The sequence below is a fragment of the Mustela putorius genome, unplaced genomic scaffold (genome assembly GCF_011764305.1).
Source record: "Mustela putorius furo isolate JIRA1106 unplaced genomic scaffold, ASM1176430v1.1 tig00003988_pilon_pilon_pilon, whole genome shotgun sequence".
In the NCBI taxonomy this organism is placed as follows: Eukaryota; Metazoa; Chordata; class Mammalia; order Carnivora; family Mustelidae; genus Mustela; species Mustela putorius.
Genome location: NW_025422127.1, coordinates 17,020,288 through 17,042,762, shown reverse-complemented (window position 1 = coordinate 17,042,762; position 22,475 = coordinate 17,020,288). Strand labels below are relative to the sequence as shown.

General features: G+C 45.8%; 1 protein-coding gene across 1 annotated transcript; it reads left to right on the top strand.

Annotated features, from left to right (window-relative positions):
• Positions 1–9,030: 9,030 nt before the first annotated feature.
• On the top strand, positions 9,031–20,497 carry TMEM121B (transmembrane protein 121B). Its single transcript, XM_045071686.1, has one exon. The coding sequence runs from the start codon at positions 15,936–15,938 to the stop codon at positions 17,691–17,693; it is 1,758 nt and encodes a 585-aa protein (XP_044927621.1). The 5' UTR covers positions 9,031–15,935; the 3' UTR covers positions 17,694–20,497.
• Positions 20,498–22,475: the final 1,978 nt, after the last annotated feature.

Genomic DNA, 22,475 nt, shown 5'->3' with positions numbered 1-22,475 from the left:
AGAGGCAGGCAGAGAGAGAGAGAGGGAAGCAGGCTCCCTGCTGAGCAGAGAGCCCGATGCGGGACTTGATCCCAGGACTCTGAGATCATGACCTGAGCCGAAGGCAGCGGCTTAACCCACTGAGCCACCCAGGTGCCCCATTTTTCATAATATTCTTATTAAAAATCTCTGTTGTTTTGGAGTGCCTGTGTGGCTCAGTGGGTAAAGCCTCTGCCTTCAGCTCGGGTCCTGGTCTCAGGGTCCTGGGATCGAGCCCGGCATGGGGCTCTCTGCTAGCAGGGAGCCAGCTGCCCTCTCTCTCTGCCTGCTTCTCTGCTTACTTGTGATCTCTCTCTCTGTCAAATAAATAAATAAAATTAAAAAAAAAAACTCTGTTGTTTCTATACTTAGATCTCCTTTTTCATTCCTTTTTTTTTTTTTAAAGGTTTTATTTATTTATTTGACAGAGAGAGATCACAAGTAAGCAGAGAGGCAGGCAGAGAGAGAGGAAGGGAAGCAGGCTCCCTGCTGAGCAGAGAGCCCCATGCGGGACTTGATCCTAGGACCATGAGATCATGACCTGAGCCGAAGGCAGCGGCTTAACCCACTGAGCCACCCAGGCGCCCCTCCTTTTTCATTCCTAATATTGTTTTATTTATACTTTCTCCCCTTTTCCTTAATAAATTTTTACAGATATTTGTGTATGTAAATGTCAATTTTAATGATTTCTGTTCTTTAATATTTTCTTTATGTTTTCAGTACAGTTGCTCTTTCTCTCACTTATTTGGGTGCTTAGCCTACTAATTTTTAGTCTTCCTTCTTTTGTAACAGACATTTAAGGCTATAAATTTTGCTCTAAGTCTTGCTTTGGCTGTATCACATTCATTTTGACAGTATTTTCACAATCATTTAGTTCTAAATGTTTTCCAGTTTTTACATGAGTTATTGGGAAGTATGTTTTAAAATATTCCAAATAGGTGTGCTGGGAAGCTCAGTCAGTGAAGGGTCTGCCTTTGGCTCAGGTCTTGATCTCTGGGTTCTGGGATCAAGCTCTGTGTTGGGCTCTCTGTTCAGCAGGGAGTCTGCTTCTCCCTCTCCTGCCTCTCCCCACTGTTTGTGCTCTCTCTCAAACAAATAAATAAAATCTTTCTAAAAAAAACAAAAGCTCCTGAATAAGTGTTTAAAAAAACAATAAAAATATTCCAAATGTGTGGGGAGTTGTTGGTTGGTTATCTTTCGTTACTGTGTTCTAATCTAATTGTTCTGAGGTCAAGGAATATAGTCTGTACATGGTCAGGTTTTGTAATGCTGCACGTATATTTGTAAACAATGTGTAGTAATCTAATTTGGAGGATATAAAGTTCTATATTCAGCCATTATATCAAGCTTGTTAATGATGCAGTTAAAACTATATTTCTTTACCAGTGTTTCAACTATTTGATCTATCTATTACTAAGAGATGTATTTATATCCCCAACTATAATAAAATACTTGCCAATGTCTCATAATTATCCATTTTTACTTTATACATTTTGAGGCTATGTTATTTGGCACATACATGTTCAGAATTATGATATCTTTCTGACACGTGGTTCTTTTGTAGCAGCAAATTTTCTAAGTGCTTTCAAAATATTAATTATACATTAATTTTTTTTACCCCTCATAACAACTCTGTGAAGTAAGTACTATTATTTTCTCCATTTTATAGATGAGAAAATTGATGACAGAGAGATTAAGTACTTTACCAAAGGTTACTCAGATTCTAAGTGGTGGAGTTAGGATTTGAAGCTGAGGATAGATACCTGTATTTTTTAAGGATTTATTTATTCAGAGCAAGCGAGCATGAGTGGGCAGAGGGACAGTGGGAGAGAATCTCAAGCATACTCCCTACCAATTGCAGAGTTCGACCACATGACTCAGACACCATGACCTGAGCTGAAACCAAGAGTCAGACACCCAGAACATACATTTCAAACCAAGTGGACTGAGCCACCCAGATGCCTCTAAGCTGTATTTTTTTAAAATCATAGTTGCATTTTGGTTTCTCTTATTTCTGATGAAAAGTCTGCTGTCAATCTAACTTGTTCTTTGAAAGTAAGTTGTTTTACTGTCTAGTTTCTTCCTTCCTTTCCTTTTTTAATTTTTTTTTTAGATTTTATTTATATGACACACACACACACACACGCACACACACACACAGATCACAAGTAGACAGAGAGGCAGGCAGAGAGAGGGGGAAGCAGGCTCCCCCGCTGAGCAGAGAGCCTGATACGGGGCTCAATCCCAGGATCCCAAGATCATGACCCAAACCAAAGCCAGAGGCTTAACCCACTGAGCCACCCAGGTGCCCCTTTCTTTCTTTCTTTCCTTTTAAAGATTTTATTTTGGGGCACCTGGGTGGCTCAGTGGGTTAAAGCCTCTGCCTTCGTCTCAGGTCATGATCCCAGGGTCCTGGGATCGAGCCCCACATCCGGCTCCCTGCTCAGTGGGGAGCCTGCTTCCTCCTCTCTCTCTGCCTGCATCTCAGCCTACTTGTAATCTCTGCCTGTCAAATGAATAAATAAAAATCTTTAAAGATTTTATTTTACTTACTTGACAGAAAGAGAATGTGAGAGAGGGAACACAAGCACGCGGGTGGGAGAGGGAGAAGCAGGCTTCCTGTCAAGCAGGAAGCCCAATGTGGGACTTGATCCCAGGACCTTGGGATCATGACCTGAGACAAGGCAGATGCTTACTGAGACACCCAGGCTCCCCTACTGCCTGCTTTCTCTTAAGATCTTTTTGTTGTTGAGACGTTTTGTAGTTTCACTTCAAAGCATCTAGGAGCATGTTTATTTTTATTCATCCGGTTTAGGATCCATTGCAATTTCTAAATCTCTGGACTGGAGAAGTTCTTTCACAAGTTTTGGAAAATTTTCAGCTAAAATTTCTTTATTGTCTTTTTCCCATTGTTCCTAGTTTCTCCTTCTGAAACTTCTTTAGGTATATTTTGGATCTTCCCAACTTATCCACCATGTTTTGGATTTCTCTTTTATGTATTCCACTCTCTAGCTCTCTGTACTGCATTCTAGAGAATTTCTTCAGATGTATTATTAAGTTTACTAACTCTTCAGTTGTGTCTATTTTTTTCTTAATTCATCTATTAAATTCTTTTCAGTGACTATATATTTGAAATCTGAAGTACTAATTTTTATTTTTATTTATTTATTTATTTTAAAAAAGATTTTATTTATTTATTTGATAGAGATCACAAGTAGGCAGAGAGGCAGGCAGAGAGAGGAAGGGAAGCAGGCTCCCTGCTGAGCAGAGAGCCTGATTCGGGCTCGATTCCAGGACCCTGGAATCATGACCTGAGCCGAAGGCTGAGGCTTTAACCCACTGAGTCACCCAGGCACCCCTGAGGTACTAATTTTTAAAGAAATCTTTTTTTGTATTAAGTGATTTTTTTTCTTGTGTAACATTTAATTTGATTCACTTTTTAAATTTTTAAAAAATTTATTTATTTATTTATTTGACACAGAGAGATCACAAGTAGGCAGAGAGGCAGGCAGCAAGGGAGGGGGAAGCAGACTTCCTGCTGAGCAGAGAGCACGATATGGGGCTTGATCCCAGGCCTCTGAGATCATAACCTGAGCCCAAGGCAGAGGTTTAATACACTGAGCCACCCCGGTGCCCCTAACTCCTTTAATTTTAAATTAACTTTTTATTTTTTTAGTGATTGCTCTAAGGCTTATACCATCTTAGTTTATGAGACTCTATTTCAGATTTATACTAATTTAATTCCAGTGAGATATAGAAACTACTATGTCTTTTTAGTCCCTTCCCTTTTTAGTGTTATTACTGTTATACATGTTCTATCTACATATGTTATAAATCTAACAATACTTTGTTATAATTATGATGTTATATAATTTTATATATTATTTATTCATTTATTTATTTATTGAGTGCAAGTGGGGGGGGGAGGGGGTAGAAGGAGAAGGAGAGAGAGAATCTCAAGCAGGCTCCACACTCAGCGCAGAGCCTGACCCAGGGCTCAATTCCAGGACCCTGGGGTTGTAACCTGAGCTGAAATCAAGAGTCTAACATTTGACCAACTGAGTCACCTAGGCACCCCTAATTTTATGTCTTCTAAAGAAAGAGTAAAGGGGAGAGAAAGTATGTATAAAGTTTGTAATTTCTGGTTCTCTTCATTTCTGAGAATTCAGGTTACCATCTGATGTTTGATCCTTTAATACAGCTTTGCTCCCCCCCACCTCCTTTGTGTTGTTACTGTCAAATATATTGTATTTTTATGTATTAAAGGCCCAACAATACAATTATAATTATATGCAGTTGTGTGTATGTGTGTGTTTTAAAGTAATCTCTATGCCCAAGTTGGTGTTTGAATTCACAACTATGAGATCGATGTTCTACCAATTGAGCCAGCCAGGAAGTCCCTGCAATTGCATTTTTTAAAAGACAATTTAATTTTTTAATTTTTAAAAAGTTTTTATTTACTTGAGAGAGAGAGAGTGAGTGAGAGAGAGTATGAGAAGGGAGATGGGCAGAGGAGGAAGCAGACTTCCCATTGAGCAAGGAGCCCGATGTGGGACTAGATACCAGGACTCTGGGATCATGACCTGAGTCAAGGGCAGCTGCCCAACTAAATGAGCGACCCAGTGCCCTTAAAAGACAATTTTAATAGCAGTTTTAGGTTCTTAAAATTGAGAGAATAGTACAGAGATATTCTATATACTATATGTCCCCACAAATACATAGCCTCCCCCCATCATCAATATCACTTACTAGATTGGCATATATATATTTAACATATATTATTTGCCCCAGGGGTACAGGTCTGTGAATTGTCAGGCTTCCACATTTCACAGCACTCACCATATCACATACCCTCTCCAATGTCCATAACCCAACCACCCTCTCCCTACCACCGGGCCCAGTAAACCTCAATTTGTTTCCTGAGATTAAGAGTCTCTTATGGTTTGTCTCCCTCCCAATCCCATCTTGTTTCATTTTTTCCTTCCCTGCCCCTCACAACCCCCCAATCTGTCTCTCAAATTCCTCATATCAGAGAGATCATATGATAATTGTCTTTCTCTGATTGACTTATTTCGCTCAGCATAATACCCTCTAGTTCCATCCACATTGTTGGAAATGGCAAGATTTCATTTCCTTTGATGGCTGCATGGTATTCCATTGTATACATATACCACATCTTTATCCATTTATCTGTTGATGGACATCTAGATTCTTTCCATAGTTTGGCTATTGTGGACATTGCTGCTATAAACATTTGGGAGCACATGCCCCTTTGGATCACTACATTTGTATCTTTAAGGTAAATACCCAGTAGTGTGATTGTTGGGTCTTAGGGTAGCTCTATTTCCAACTTTTTGAGGAACCACTATATTGTTTTCCCATGTGGCTGCACCAACTTGAGTTCCCACCAACAGTGTAGGAGGGTTCCCCTTTCTCCGAATCCTCGCCAACGTCTGTCATTTCCTGACTTGTTAATTTTAGCCATTCTGACTGGTGTGAGGCGGTATCTCACTGTGGTTTTGATTTGTATTTCCTTGATGCCGAGCGATGTTGAGCACTTTTCCGTGTGTCTGTGGGCCATCTGGATGTCTTCTTTGCAGAAATATCTGTTCACTTCTTCTGCCCATTTCTTGATTGAATTATGTTCTTTGGGTAATGAGTTTCATAAGTTCTTTATAGATTTTGGATACTAGCCCTTTATCTGATATGTCATTTGTGAATATCTTCTTCCATTCTGTCAGTTGTCTTTTGGTTTTGTTGACTGTTTCCTTTGCTGTGTAAAATCTATTGATCTTGATGAAGTCCAATAGTTCATTTTTGTAGAGTGGCACATTTTTTAACAAGGATAGGATGAACCTCTATTGACACATCATAATCAACCAAAGTCCACAGTTTCCTTAAGGTTCACTCTTTGTGGTATATATTCTGTAGGTTTGGACAAATGTATAATGATGTGTATCCATCATTATAGTTATATGCAGAGTATTTTCATTGCCCTGAAAATCCCCCTGTGTTCCACTTATCCCTCCCTTTCTCCTAACCCATGGCAAACACTGATCTTTTTGTATTCTCAATAGTTCTGCTTTTCCAGAATGTCATAAAGTTGGAATCATACAATATGTAGGCTTTTGAGGTTGTCTGTTTTTTTTTCTTTTGTTTGTTTTTTACTTAGTAGTATGCATTGGGGCTTCCTCCGTGTCTTTTTTTTTTTTTTTTAAAGATTTATTTGAGAGAGAGAGGGAGAGCCTGCATGTGTGAGCTGGGGGAGGGGCAAAGGGAGAGGGAGAGATTGTCTTAAGCAGCTCTGTAGTGAGTGCCCAGCCCCATGCAGGGCTCGACCTCACAACCCTGAAATCATGACCTGAGCTGAAACCAAGAGTCGGATGCTCAACCAACTGAGCCACCCAATTGCCCCCTTCCATGGCTCAATAGCTCATTTCTTCTTAGCAATGAATAATATTTCATGTTTGTATGGTTTATTCACATATCAAAGGGCATCTTGGTTCCTTCTAAGTTTTGGTAGTCAAGAATAAAACTGCTATAAACACCCATGTGCAGGTTTTTGTGTGGATATGTTTTAATTCCTTTGGTAAATACCAAGGAGTGCAATTGCTGGATCATACATATGGTAAGAGTATATTTAGTTAGAAATACCAAAGTGTGTTCCAGAGTGGCTGTTTCATTTTGCATTTCTACCAGCATTGAATAAGAGTTCATGTATCTCCACATTCTCATTAGCACTTGTCAGTGTTCTGGATTTTGGCCATTCTAATAGATGTGTAGTGGTATCTCATTGTTGTTTTAATTTGCATTTCCCTGATGATATATAATGTTTAGCATCTTTCCATGTGCTTAATTTGCCCTTTGTTTATCTTCTTTGGTGAGATGTCTATTAAGGTCTTTGGCCCACTTTTTTAATTGGGTTGTTAGTCTTCTTATTGTTGAATTTTAAAAGTTCTGGGTGTATTTTGAATAATAGTCCTATAAAAAAAAGATTTTATTTATTTATTTGGCAAAGACACAGCGAGAGAGGGAACACAAGTAGGGGGAGTGGGAGAGGGAGAAGCAGGCTTTCCGCTGAGCAGGGAACCCGGGACCCTGGGATCATGAGCTGAGCTGAAGGCAGACACTTAAAGACTGAGTCACCCAGGTGCCACTGGATAATAGGCCTTTATCAAATATGTCTTTTACAAATATTTTATCCTAGTCTTGTGTTTTCATTCTCTCAATGGTGTCTTTTGCAGAGCAGAAATTTTTAATTTTAATGAAGTCCATCTTTTCAATTCTTTCTTTCATAGATTATGACTTTGGTGTTTATATCTAAAATGTCAATACCAAATCCAGGGTCATTCTAGAGTTTCTCCTGTTATCTTCTAGAAGTTTTATGTGTCTTACATTTAGGTCTCTGATCCATTTTGAGTTAATTTTGTGAAGGGTATAAGATTTTTTCTTCTTTTTTTTCATGTGGCTGTCCAATTGTTCCAGTACCATTTGATAAAAAGATACAATTTCTTTTTAAAGGAGTTGGAAGAAAGAAGAAATGTACAGTTGTATTATCTTTTATAATTACCTACATTAGAACCTCTATTTCAATTGCTTTATACATAATTTAGGAGAAAGGAGTAGAAGTATGCAATTACATTATTTTTTTATAATTACCTACATAATGACCTTTACTGGCACTCTGTTTTTTTATGTGTGTGAATTTGAATTATTGTTTTCAGTCTGAAGAATGTCCTTCAGTATAACATTTTAAAAATAAAGTAGCTGTGCTAGCAATAGGTTTCTCAGATTTTTACTTAGTAATTTGTTTGTCTAGAAATGTCTGTATTTCATCTTCATTTTTGAAAGATAGTTTTGCTGGATATAAGAATCTTTCTTTACTTTTTCTTTTTTTAAAGATTTATTTGAGAGAGAGAGAGAGCATGTGAGTAGGGGGAAGGGTGAAGCAAGAGGGAGAAAGAGAATCTCAAGCAGACTCCCTGCTGAGTGTGGAGCCCAATGTGGGGCTTGATCCCATGAACCATGAGACCACAACTTGAGCCAAAACCAGGGGTCTCCTGCTTAATGGATTGGGCTACCCCCAGCACTGCTGTTTCACTTTTTTCTTTCAGCACTTTGCTTATGTCATCCCACTGCCACTGGCCTTTACTCTTTCTTTTCTTTTCTTTATTTTTTATCCCTCCCTCCCTCCCTTCCTTCCCTCCTTCCTGTAGGCTCCATGCCCAATGGTGGGGCTTGAACTCAGGACCCTGAGATTAGGAATTGCATGCTCCACCGATTGAGCCAGCCAGGAACCCCTTTACTCTTTCTGATGAGAAGTTAACTGTTTATCTTACTGGGATTGCCTTGTGTATGACATAGTTTTTTCCTTGCTGTTTTCAAGATTTCTTTTTGTCTTTTGCTTTTAATGTTTTGACTATGATGTATCTGGATCTCTGTGTTTATCCTACTTGGAGTTTGTTGAACTTCTTGGATGTGTGGATTAGTAGTTCTCATCAAATTTGGGAGGTTTTCAAGAAATTATTTCTTTTAATATTTTTTCTGCTTTTTTTCTCTTTCTCTCCTCTCCTTCAGGTACTCTCATTATGTGTATGTTGATATGATTAATGGTGTCTCATATCTCTCTGAGGTTCTGCTCATTTTTTTCTTCATTCTTTTTTCTCTCTGTTTTTCAGAGTGTTTAATCTCCATTAATATATCTTTTAATTTGCTGAATCTTTTTTCCTGCCAGCTCAAATGAACTGTTGAATGAATTCCTCTAATGAATATTTTCATTTTAGTTATTGAATTTTTCAACTCTGAAGTTTCCATTTTGTATTATTATTATTACATTACATTATATTATATTATTATAGTATTATAATTATATTATTATATCATATAGAAAATATAGTATAATATATTATTATATTATATAATCATAATCATAATTATATTATTATATATTATATTATTTATTATATTATTATTTTCTTCTATCTCTTCAGATTCTCTATTTGATTAGACATTGTCATCATACTTTCCTATAATTCTTTAAGCATGGTTTCCTTTGGTTCTTTGAACAATTTATAGTAGCTGCTTTGAAGCATTTGCTTCCTAATTCCAATGTCTAGGCCTCTCAGTGGCAGTTTCTGTTGTCTGGCTTTCTTTCCCTTTGTATGAGTTACACTTTCCTCTGTTTCATAATGTTTTACAACAGGACATTTAAGATAATGTAACAATCTTGTAACAATCTGGGAAACTGGCCAAGATCTTTCATCTCCACCTCAGGACTTTTTTGTCATGGACATCATGGATGTCATGGATGTCCGTGGCTGAACAAATTTAGTGAAGTCTATTTTCCTTGTAGTGGGAAGCCTCTGATGTCTCTTCAATAGCTTTGGACATGTACCCAGTCTCCCTTCCCTCTTGTTTTAGCTGGGTTCTCATTGACGGTCTTTTACCCTGATCTCCCAGTTATGCTTCTGGCTGGTCAGCTTCTATTGGTATCACACCCATCTGTTAATCTTCACTAACTGGCAGCAGATTGTCCTGTTATTTTTGATAATGTCATGGGGCATCAATTGCTCCACATCTGATCCATTTGGAGTAGGGTGCCTTTGCAGGGATAGTTCTTGAGACCACTTTTTGAGGCTTACTCTGTCGGTAGGTGGGCTCTTTTTAGCTCCTTCCCTGGTTCTCTCTGTTAAAATTTTAGCTGGTTTACTGTTTCACTTATTCCATCATGGAACTATTGGCCTCCTCTACATTACTCACCACTAAGATCTCCATTGTCTTTTACAGTGCCCTTAGACTTGAGCTTCCCCACACTCTGTTCCAAATAAAGTCAGTGTCTTTAGGTTGAGCTAGAGTTTTTTGTTTCTACATCTAAGGCAGAGCCTTTGTGCTGCTGCTCAGCAACACACTTCTCTTGGAGTGAAACACCTTTTCTATGAATTGGAAGGGGATGAGAGGAGGTGGTAATAGCCACTTGTCTTCTCAGCTTGCCTCTCCCTGACTAAACCCCTAGGCTACAAATGAGCTGGGACAGGGTGATTTGGCCCAGTATTTTTGGCTGCCACATCTAGATTAGAACTTTCACTCTACAAGAAGGGACTGGGTGGAAGTAGGGAATCTCAAACCTCTCAGCTGTGCTTTTCTGGAACAGAATTTCCACACAGGAAGCAGGGATGGGAGTGGGTGTTGGGAGTGGGATTAGAAATCCCTTAGGGAGAAACTATTATCCTAGACTGGGAGATGGGGGGGCCCTTTCTTCTTGGCTGTACTCATCTGAAGTAGAGTTTCTCTCACACTCAGCTGGGGGAGGGAAGGGAGCAAGTTGTGGCTTAAATGCCACAGACTCTTGCTACTCTTAAAGAGATTTAGTATGCTTTCTTGAATAAACATTTTTCCATTTACTGGGTGCCCTAAGATGATTTTCAGAAATTTTAAATGGTTGTCTATACACTGCCATTCTTGGACGTACTTTTCCCTGCCTTATTCTTTTCTTTTTCTATACCATTCTCTTTTGTAACATTATATTCCTTTCTTATGTTTTTAATCATTGTAAACCTATTGGTGGTATAGCCTTCATCATTTGAAGTTCTTGGTGGTGGGGGGTCTGATCTTGCTGTATATTAATATGCTGGTTTTCATTCATGATGGGTTACTTCCTTATGTGTTTTTTAATTTGGGACTGTAAGCTCACTTTTACTGGGTTTTTATCTGTGGGACTTTTTTTTAAGGCCTGGGTTGAAGGTGTGGCCCTTCAGAACTGTTTTATATTTGCTTCTGATAGGCATCCATGGTTATTGTCAGCCTACAACCAATATTAATGTTACTTTTTCAGCATGAGATCATTAAAATTCCAAATCTATACGTGGTATAAACCCATGGTAATGAATTTCCAGTAAAGATTTTTATATCACTACCAGCCTAGGACCATGCTCATTCATTTCCATGCAGTCTCCCTGTTTGAGTGGTAGATTTGTTTTTCTAGTCCATCCTTTCATTGAGGGTTCTGGTTTTATGTAGGAAGGTCAGCTCTGCCTTCTTGCCTCATTTGGGTTGAATGCCAGGTTTCCTATCTCTGTTTGGCTATTAAATGCAAGTTCCCATCTGTGTGGTCCAATAGAACTTGCCACAGTGATGGAGTTGTTTTATATCTGGTGTCCCATATGGTAGCCACTAGTCACATGGGGCTTTTGAGCAGTTATGAACTGTTGCTAGCGAAACAGAGAAATTGAATTTTTAAAGTTTCAATTTATTTCTATTAATATTTATTTAAGTAAGTTTAAATTAGATTGCTATTTATGGCTTGTCCCTACCATCTTAGACAACATTCCCTTTTGAGACAGACTACATATGTGAAGGCACTCACAGCATCATTTACTTCACTTATCATTCTGGTTTTCAGTTTGCTCTTTATTTATGGCTCCAAGAATTTATCTTACTCTTTTAACTGGGCATTTAAAAGGATATTCAATTTTATCTTGTGGTTTTTTTTTTTTTGTTGTTGTTTTGTTTTTTTTTTGAGCTGGAGAGGTTTTATATTATTTAGTTCACAGTATTGCCAGAAGTGGAACATAGTCTCTGCTTTCATTTTCCCTTCCCTCCAATCCATCATCTTTACTGCAAAACAACTTTTCTAAAATGCAAATCTGTTCTTGCTACATTTCTGCTTTCAAGATTTCTCCATTCTCTCAGAATGCAGCCCAAGCTCAGTATGGCATCTAAGGTCCGCTGTAACCTGACCCCTGCCTCCTCCCTCAGCCTCACCTTTTCTTGTTCCTTCTTGTACTTCATATTCAAGCAATGTCAAATACTTGCAATTCCTTAAATGTGTCCTCCTATTTCATACCGTAGGTACGTTGTTCATCTTGCTCCTTCTACCCGGAATGGTCTCCCAGCCCATCCCCATCGCCCCCATCTGCCAACCATCATCTCCCCACTTTTTATAGCAGCTTGCGCATAACCTCTCTAAGGCTTTACTGACTCCTATTTGTACCTCTTCTGGACCTTGTCTAGCATTTGGTCACTTCTCTGCATTTTCCACCCAGGGTGGATGCCTAGGAAAAGACTTGCTTTGTTTTAGTTTTTGGAACCCCAACACCTAGCCCACGGACTGACACATGGAGGTGCTGATGCTGGGACTTCTTTATCCAAGAAGGTAGTGGCGTCTCTGTGAGACATCCGTGGGGCGGCTCAAGGCACAGGCTTGCTCTAGGTGTTAGAGGAGGTCTGAATTGGGGCAGTGGTAGTAGTGTCTATCTTTAGAGAGCTCCAGAAGTCGTTTTGAGGCTTCAAGTTCCTAAGCCCAAGGTTCACAGACTCCATCCTACTTTAGTCCCCGTTCCCTGCCAGCTTCCCTTTCGTTTTCTGAGAGTCAGTATGGTGACTGTGTAGTTGAGAACCAGGCCTTGCTTGTGTCTTTTCACCGAGCACCTGTAGGGCTCCATACACCCCTCTCACAGTTCTCTTTGGACCTGTTCTTTATTTTTGCTGTGAAGGTGAGAGAGGGCACTGATAGTGAGCAGAGAATGGATCAGGAAAGAGTAAGGCCTTGGTTCAGTATGTGGAAGGGCTGGCCTTGCCTCACTGAGCTTTCCTAAGCTGCTGAGCTGACTGGGGATATTGTTCCCTTACTCCTAGTCCATCCACTGCTGCTCCTGGAAGGCAGTGAGCCCTTGGCCTTTCCATTCCAGGAGAGCAAGAATATTAGGCCTCCAAAGGAACCTTACCCAGTGTCCAGTGTTTAGCAGGTTCTTAGGGAAATATTTTTTGGATTGAAACCTGCTTAGTTTGTCCCTGTCCCCCAAGATGCCTATGAGCTGCTGCCATCCTGGAGAGTTGTGGGTGGTGAGAGCGCTGGGCTGAGAGAGAAGTCTAGATATAACCTTAACTCTGCCCTTAACTAGCTGTGTGATGTGGAGTAAGTTGCTTAACCTCTCTGTGTCTCAGTTTCCAGGTATTGTGTGTAAGATATCTAGCTAAACCCTCAGTGCTTATGAGGTACTTGGTGACTGTGTCTTCCCTTTTCTATATCCTTATGGGATATTTGCTCTCACTTTATATATAAGAAAGCTTTTTGGCTTCTTTCTTCTTGTCCCATCTTTGTCAAGCTCTTTCCTTTCCGAAGCAAAGGCTATGTGTGTGTGTACACACAGAAGATTAGAAAAAGTCAATCCTTCCAATACCCAGACCGCCAACTTATGCTTTCATGTACTCTGATTTCTCACCCTTATTATATGTGGTCTTTTATTCAGGGCCTTAAATTGGAAAAAAATGGACTAACTGATATCATACAGTTATCCTAACTGATGATGGATAGTATACTCCCCAGAAATACAAAAGATAGCTTCAAAGGGCTGTTAACCATTCAAATTACCCAGGAGGATCCCTGTCCTGGAGGCACCTGTGGGAGGAGGGGCTGGGCCTACTAGGTAAGAGCAGGAGGGGATGAGTGGGTTAGGGGAGCTGGGAGATATGGGGAGAGGGGACAGATCTGTCAGTGTTCTCCCAGGAGCCTAGTTCTTTGCCTTCATCAGCTGCTTTTCCTCCTTCAAATGCTTCATTAACTTGGGCAGAAGTCTTGGGTCAGCTTTCAGGTTAGTTGTTGGCTGGTGTTTTCCCTGGGGAAAGCTGGGAGACTGGCTAGAATCACTCCCATTAGCAGTTGGCAGCTCCCCAATCTGCTTTTTAACCTGGACTGTCTCAGCCCTGACATCTGATGTTCACACATGAGTGTGGGCTGTACCACTGTTTATTCCCCACCTTGCCCCCTGTGGGTGGGCCTTGCACCTGTCTGTGAAGACCAGCTCCAAGAACCACTGTCCTAATGAGAGCAGCTTTGCTCCCTGGCACTTATTGAACTGCAGAGCTGTGGGGAACAGAGCTCTGAATGTGGCCTCAGGAAAGAGTCCAGTCCAGAAAACATCATTAGTGGCTTGTGCCATGAGGAAATGTTCCCTGGGAGGTTACGATAAGAGCTAAGTGGAATTGTGATAACACCAGCTACCTTTAGTTGGGTACATACTCTGTGCCAGGCACTAAGCTAAACCCTTTGAACTCAGGACCTCTTTTAATAACAGCCTATTGGGATAGATATTGGCCCTTTTTACAGTTTGATAATATGAGGCCAGAGAGGGGAAATGACCAGTTCAAAATCACACTAGCTGAGCTGAGACCACTGACCTCAGAGCTTACGTTCTCACCACCTAGTATCTCCTGTCTGGCATGACTGGGTACAGAACTTCTTAAAGCTTATGTGTCCCAGAGGCAGGGGGAAATTGTGCAGGTTGGTGGCTCTAAGTCCCCTATCTACCATGGATTAGTTGTAGAGATGGACCTCCAAGAGACTGGAAAAAGCAGATTTCACCCAAACTGACCCTTCTTCAGGAGGCAGATTTCGGGGTGAGGGGTGGGCAAGCAGCCCCCAGGGTGCTACCGCATCCTTCTCTCTGGCACTGTGCGGTGTGAGCCCCAGCAGCACAAGCTTTAAGAGCAATGAAGCCAAGGTAGGGAATTTGCAGGCTGAACTATGTGGAGAAGGAGGACGGGGCAGACAAGCTTCCTGCCTTGCTCTGATGTGGCTGGGATATTTGTGTTTTACATAAGCTTCAGATGTGTGTGTGTGTGTGTGTGTGTGTTTGCAGACACGCGTGCCCCAAATGCTCTAGTCATTGTTTTCTCCCCTAAACCTCTGAAGCCGAGACTCTGCCTGCTGCCTTCCTGAGTTGCTGATGGGTCTCTAGCCCTAGTCATGGAGTAGATCCCAGGGGGTGAGTCAGAGTGTGCTAGAAGCTCATAGCTGCAGGGCCAGGCCACAGTGGCAGATCTTAATATTCACCAGCACCCTCTCTGAGCCTTTGTTTTTACCAGGGTACCCGCTCTACAGGTCCCCTTTTCTTCCTCTCTGCTAGATAAATCTTTATCGTTTCTAATTCTCACTTTAAAGACCTCTGAGAATACCCAAAGCCCCACTTGGCTGGGGTCACATGAATAATTCTTTTACCTGTGCTCTCTTCCCAAGCGGTTATATTCAAAGAACCACTCCAGTCACTGGAAAATGGGACCTCCCTGAGGGTCCATCACTGAACCCAGGGCAGGACACAGGAATATGCAGAAATTCATATCTGGGCTGCTGTTCCCGGTCCTTTTAATCAGCATGGCCGGATTCCTCCACTAGTTTTCAAGTGCCTGAAGGAGAGGCAGGCTGCCCAGGTGAAAGGGCGCTGACCCCGGTGTAGAGGCCCCAGCTGCCCCTACTGTCCGCAGAAGTTGTGCTGACCAGGCGCAGAGGCCGGAACCTGTCGCCTGGGCCTGGTGCTCAGAGGCCTGATCTACACGGAGACCAAGGCCATCCGGTTACTAACGCTAAAGCAGTTTGGCTGGTGGGATCGCTGAACGACTTCCCTAGGAATCGTCCGCGCCGGTTAGGTCCTCCCAGTGCCAACTCCGCCCGGCTCCCGCGTTTCTTCCCTCCTCCCCTCTCACTCTCTAGGCCCCCCACATGGCTCCCCACCCCAACTCTCGCGCCTCAGCAACCCCTTCCCCTTTTTGTTCCTGTTGATCCAGCGAGCCAGGCTTTCTCCTTCTCTGGTCTTTCTTCCTCCTCTCCCCCTTGAATCCAGTCCTGGTTTCCCCGCCGCCAGCCTCCCCTTTCTTTCCGACTAGGCTAGCTCCCCGCCCCCGCCGCGCCCGTCGTCACAGCGGTGGGTTCTTGCTCCTCGCTTACCCCGCTCCCAGCCACCCGGGGCTTGGCTCGCCCAGTCCGGTGGCTCCAGTCCGGATCTCGCTGCTGCCCGACCCGGGTACGAGTACCAGCCGCTGGGGAGGAGGCGGCGGCTGGCCCCGGCTCCCCTCGGCCGCCTTGCCAGCCCGGGGTTGGCGGGGAGGGAGCAGCAGGGCAGCCCCCCGGAGCCCCTCGGAGGACAATGCACCCAGCGCTCGGCAACCCCCGCTCGGTCTCGTCCTCGTCCAGCTCCTTCCCACCGCCCCCCGCCGCTGCCCGGCTGCAGCCCCTCTTCCTCCGGGGGGGTTCCTCCCGCGGCCGGAGAGGCTCGGGCGACAGCAGCACCAGCACCAGCACCAGCCGGGGGGGAGGCGGCGGCAGACGCGGCGGGGGCGGCGGCGGCGGCTCCCCCAGTAGCAGCACCGGCGCCGAGAGAGAGGACGACGACGAGAGCATCAGCATCAGCAAGCCGCTGGTGCCAGCCGGCCTCCCGGGACCCCCGGCTCAGGGGGGCGCCCCAGCCGCCGACCCCGCGCCCGCCGCCTTCTCCTCCTCGGCCGCCACCTCCTCCTCCACCTCCACGCCCACCTCCTCCTGCAGCATGACAGCCGCGGACTTCGGCGGGGGCGCTGCGGCCGGGGCCGTCGGGGGCCCCGGGAGCCGCTCGGCCGGGGGCGCGGGCGGCACGGGGACCGGCAGCAGCACCTCCTGTTGTTCGTGTTGTTGCTGCTGTGGCCGCCCGGCCCGCTCCGGTCGCAGGGGTCGGCGCCGAGGCTGCGCCCCCAGTCCGGGGTGCCGCTGGGGCTACCAGGCGCTGTCCGTGGTGCTGCTGCTGGCACAGGGTGGTCTGCTGGACCTGTACCTCATCGCCGTCACCGACCTGTACTGGTGCTCCTGGATCGCCACCGACCTGGTGGTGGTGGTGGGCTGGGCTATTTTCTTCGCCAAGAACAGCCGGGGCCGTCGGGGCAGCGCGGCCAGCGGCGCGCACAACCACCACCAGCACCACCACCACGCCGCGCCGCCTCTACATCTACCCGCCGCTTCGGCCGCCTCCGCCGGGGCTGCCGCAGGGGCCAAGGCGCGCGGCGCCCGCGGGGGCGCAGGTGGCCCGGGAGCCGGCCCGGGCGCTGCCGGGGCCGCGGGCGAGTTCGCCTTCGCCTACCTGGCCTGGCTCATCTACTCCATCGCCTTTACGCCCAAGGTGGTGCTTATCCTGGGCACGTCCATCCTGGACCTCATCGAGCTGCGCGCGCCTTTCGGCACCACGGGCTTCCGCCTCACCATGGCGCTGTCCGTGCCCCTGCTCTACAGCCTGGTGCGGGCCATCAGCGAGGCGGGCGCCCCCCATGGCTCGGCGGGACCCCTGCTTCTGCAGCCCCAGCAGCACCGAGCCGCCGGCTGCTTTCTGGGCACGTGTCTGGACCTGCTCGACAGCTTCACCTTGGTGGAGCTGATGCTGGAAGGCCGCGTGCCGCTACCTGCGCACCTGCGCTACCTGCTCATCGCTGTCTACTTCCTCACCCTCTCCTCGCCGGTGCTCTGGCTCTATGAGCTCAACGCCGCAGCGACAGCCTCATCCTGGGGCCAGGCTTCCGGGCCGGGCAGCTGTAGCCGCCTTCTGCGCCTGCTGGGCGGTTGCCTGGTGGACGTGCCCTTGCTGGCGCTGCGCTGCCTCCTGGTGGTGAGCTACCAGCAGCCCCTCTCCATCTTCATGCTCAAGAACCTCTTCTTCCTCGGCTGCCGTGGCCTGGAAGCCCTAGAGGGCTGTTGGGACCGGGGGAGTCGGGCCTCCCCGACTCGGGGGAGAGGGGGCTACGGCGCTCCGCCCTCTGCCCCGCCACCGCCACCGCCGCCACCACCACCTCAGGGAGCCTCCCAGCTGGGCCACTGCATCTCGGAGAACGAGGGGGGTGCCCATGGCTATGTCAATACCCTGGCCATGGCCTCCCAGAATTGAGGAGGGATAAGGGAGAGGGGCTTGCTTTGGGGTTGAGAGACCACAGCCCCTTGTCCTTTGATCGTCTCTCACCCAGATTTGATCAGGGTCTATTTGGAAGACGGAACTGTTAATAGGGCTAAGGGCCAGTGTGTCCTTCTGCACCCCTTAGATCAAGACTGCTTGGAGGGAGACCAGCAGCTAATGGTGAAGGAGGAAGGTCCACCTACTACTCTATTTCCCTTTCTCCATGCCCTACCCTAATCTAGCCTCCAGGGGCCAGATACCTCTGCTTCTTGCTTTTCTCAGCGCCATCCTAATTCTTGTCCATTGTCGGGGAGAATGGTGAAAAGGGCGTGCCCAGACAGGGGTGCTGGGCCTGAAGCCTTCCCCCTCGCTTGGAAGTGCCAGATTCTTATAGGCTGTGGTTGGTGATCATTGTCCCACGCCTTGAAACTGATCCAGAATCCACTGTTCCCCTGATGTGTCTATTGGATTTTTTTCCAGAGGGTAGTTGTCAAGTCTGTGTTTGTCTGTGTGTATAGTATAGTTTTCTTGTTTCCACACTGTGGCCCCTTGCAATCAGTAGGAGATCTGGGGAGGCCCTGTCCTTCCCACCACACATACAACCACCCTCCTCATTCCTACCTGAATTTGTGACCGTGAATTCCCAGAAAGAGCTGGGCTCCTGGGAGCTTCCCAGTTGCTCTTCTCCAAGGGAAACGCTCACCCAGGATCTTCCTCAATTCTACTCCTCTCTTCTCAGCTTGGGGGAGGAGAGGGTCCATACCCTAAGGACAAAACTGCACCCTTTCTTGGGTGAGTGAGCATTTCTACCTCTGTGCTTTCAACTTTTGTTGCATCATGCACTGATGCTGCTTGCAAAAAAATAAAGGCAAAATATTCAGAAGTTGCATTTAACATGGCCACTGGATCCAGCTGGGGTTTGGTGCCAGTCTTATTACAGGGTCTGTGGAGTATCAGCCATTGGCTTGCCCTCCCACTCTCTCTCCCTCTGCACCCAGAACTCTTATCCTTACTGACGTTTATTGCTAAGCGGTTCTTGGCTTAGAACAACAGCCTTGATGGGGGTCCTGAAATGATGTGAAGCTGGGGCTCCCATTGGTTCAAGGAAATCCAATTCCACATCTGTCCTTCCTCTGGGAAGCCTGGTGTGGTTAAAAAAAAAAGCTCTGGTAAAGAGAATTTCTAAGGAGAAGGCAGTCTGAAGAGGGAGTCTGGGTAAATCCTCCCCCTGCCCTGCCTTTCTCTCTGGCATTCTTGTTGAGATTAATGACAAGGGACACCCAGCGGTTGCCCACTTATGGTCTCAATGTGGGACATCTCTCTTGGAATTTTTGAGGGTGGATAAGTATTTTTGGGGGAGGTAAGAGTGCAGGAGGACTGTTGGCAGCAAGGCCAGGAAATACTCACCGTCCTCCACCCCAGAATAGGATGGGGTAGGGCAAAACTGAAAGAATTTTGGTTTCCCCTCCCCCACCCCCTCGTATGCTTTGTGTGGTGTAATACACCCTGGGCAAAGGACCAGAAGTCATGATTGTAGTTTTGACTGTCCCTCACTCTCTTTGATGGCACATTGCTTTTGCTTTCTGAGTCTCAGTGTTTTACTTTGAGCTCTTCTCTCCCAACTTCTTGGGGGTTTGTTGACAGAAGACTTCCATGGAGATGGAGACACAGAGGGACTGATGTCTTGACTAGAGTCCTTCTGAGCCTACCCTACTGTCACAGTGGGGAATGATGGAGGAAACATGTTTACACTCAATGTATTAATCTATGCTCCCAGCCCCTTGCCCTCCTAGGTTCAATATTATTAGTGGGTTGGATTTTGCAACTAGTCTTTTTTTTCTGTCTCCCCACTCCCCCTTCTCCCCCCACCATATCCTTTCCATTTGAATTCTGTGTGCTCAAAGTCCTGGGCCCAGACTATTCCCTGGGTCTCCATCTCCTCTCTCCAGCTTTGCTCTCTCTGCTATCTAATCTCAGTGGCTGTGAATGGACTTTGTGTCTGAGGCATGGCCAGCCCCTGGCTGGCCCCTGCCCCACCCCCTTTCTCCTGTTTGGATGCTGGTCTCCCCTTCTGAGTGACTGACTATAAAATCTGAGTGCTGTTGAGTTTTCTGGTGGGAGGCTGTGATAGGTTCCAATGAGCTACCACTTCCCTAGCTACGCTGAGAGACTGATGGCAACCTGGCCAGCTCTGGCAGAGGCTGGGCCTGCTCAGGCTCTGTCTGCCGGCCCCCCACTCACCCTTGGACATTCTCTTTCAAACATCTGGTGCGAGCACTTTGCGCTCAGGGGTCAATCCCTTCCTTCCGGTGTTTTTCATGAGTGCTTTTACTTTCTTTCCTTGCCCTACTCACAATGGGACATGACCCCGATTTTTCCTTGCTTTCTAGGGGCATCTGTAGTGGGGGTCAAACTGGAGATGTTTCCCTAGGGAGGTGCACTGTCTCCTGAGGCTCATGCCAGCAGTATGGTTCACAGGATAGTACTCCGGGTAAAGAATTCAGACTGTCTGCCTCTGATGTGTGTGCCAGTAAGGTGCGCTCTTGACCTGAGTCTCTGACTCTACAGATTGTAAAAGGGTGCTGGACCAGCCTCTCTCTAAAGGCTGTTCTGATATAACCTGGCCTGGTTCTGAGTCCATGTATTTTTGGAGGAAGAGAGCTGGCTGGAAGTTAGAGCCTGGAAGAAGGGAAGTTGCACCTCACTAGCGTTGAGCACGTTCCCCCCTCCCCCCTTTTTCTTTTTAAAAATAAAACCAGCTTCTGTTCTGAAAATAAAAAACTTGAGACTTGTGACAAGCTTCCTGTGTGGTTTGTTTTAAGATCTTTTCTGTCCTGGTTTCCTTACTAAATTCTTAAATGTCACTGTGACATTTGTCATCATTTTATAGGCTTGTGTTAACATTGTGGGTACACTTGGCCATTTCCTTCTAGGTGGTTGGCACTAGTCAGGGAGGTGGGGTAGCTCTGGCCTTGACCTGGGGGGTGTCTAGGCAGACTTCCTATAGGCAGAGCTAACTCACGTGGGCTCTTGACCTGAGAGACATTTCCCCAGACACTTGGGGCTTTCACTCCCATTTCTTTCTAACAGTTAAGTTCCCAAAGAAAAGAGTTTGAGAGACTTATATTCAAATTCTTTGCCCTCCTCTCTGACTCTTGCCCCAGCCAGAGACATGAATTATGTATGAATGAGACAAGCAAGATCTTTCTTTAAACAACACCACCACCACCACAACACAAAGGGGACTGTGAAGTCTGACAGAATATTGAGTCTTCACCAAAAAAAAAGATTTTTTTTTTCTTTTAGCACAGAAACAGCCAGCATTATTGAACCACTCTGTGCTGTTGCCCTGTGATGCTCGTGGCCATTCCAAGGGCCACACAGCGGTTGGACCCAGAAGGGAAAAGAGGCAAACTGAGAGCACGGGAACCCCAGTCCTGGGCTTGCTCTGCCTCCTACCCACTGAGGCTGTGGGCACTGACCTCCACTCCTGGGGTGTCTTCATCACTTATCACCCAGGAGCACTATTACCTCACAAGGCTGTGTGAATAATTAAATGAGGGGGTGTATGGAAGGATGGTCCTTTTCCTCAAGACATTGATAATCATAACCGAGGATAAAATTCACATGTGAAACAATGACAGAAAAACATAAGACCACATCTTCCTTTAAATAAGATAATGAATTTGACTACGCATGTTATGTTGACATGTTTCTCACAGGTAAGCAAGCTAGTTGTCCCTCCGTGCTCAGTAGAACCGTGCATGAAAGCACCATGTGGAAGACGAAGAAATGGCACGTGGATGGGGGTGTATTCGCGTGGGCAGTGCGGAGGCCCCATGTGGGCCTTGCCGAGGGTTTGAATCTGTCCCCGGGTTCTAGCCCTTGGGAGGCTCTGGCGACACATTCTGTGCTTGCCTGCGGAGTCCCCCAATGCAGAGCTGCTCATTTCATCCTCACAGCCATGGGCAAGGGAGCTTGAGTTCCATCTTCCTGAGGTCCAGAAAGATAGAGTAGCTTGCTGAATTCCATGCTGAAGTCAGGAAAGGGATTCAGATTTGAACCCAGGCCTGTCTCCAAAATTTGCACCACCCCAGGCAGCGTTCAGATTTAGCTGTTGACAGAGTTCAACTTCTCCTTATTAAAGCTGAATGGTCTAGCTAAAAAGCAGGGCTGGTTTTCCTATTCTGTGTGAGTCCCAAGGAAGTGGCACTGAGTGAAAGTCAGGGGACACCAATCGGGCGTAACATCTTTCTGCTCTCTCTCCTCTCAGGTCACTGTTGTACCTTCTTTCTCTCTGATCAGAAAGGAAGGATCCACGGAACTAATAGCCTAGGGAACTACTCCTCCTAGGAAGGGAATCCAGGGACTGGGGTCTGGGGAGGTATGTTGGACAAGACCTCCCGGTATCCTTGAAATCATGAAAGGGGGGACTCCATGTTCCTCTGACGGACAAGGCTGAGTCTCCAGGGCACTTCACCTGCCTCAACCAACTCTAGCGGACAGGATACGAATGTGCACCCAGCACCAAGATCTGGGAGAGCTGGCAGGGCATGAAGGACAGGGGACGGACAGAAAGCAAGAAGATGGACAGTGAAGCCATTTAGCAGTGATGTGGGAGGCTGTGAGTGAGCACCCCAACTTCACAGCCTGTACCCAGGGGCTGGGGGCAGTCACTTTATTTCATATTCTCCCATAATATAGAATATTGGATCATATATTGCTTTTGTAATCTGAAAAAGTGAACACCAGAACAAGAAAGTCCTAACAATGGGA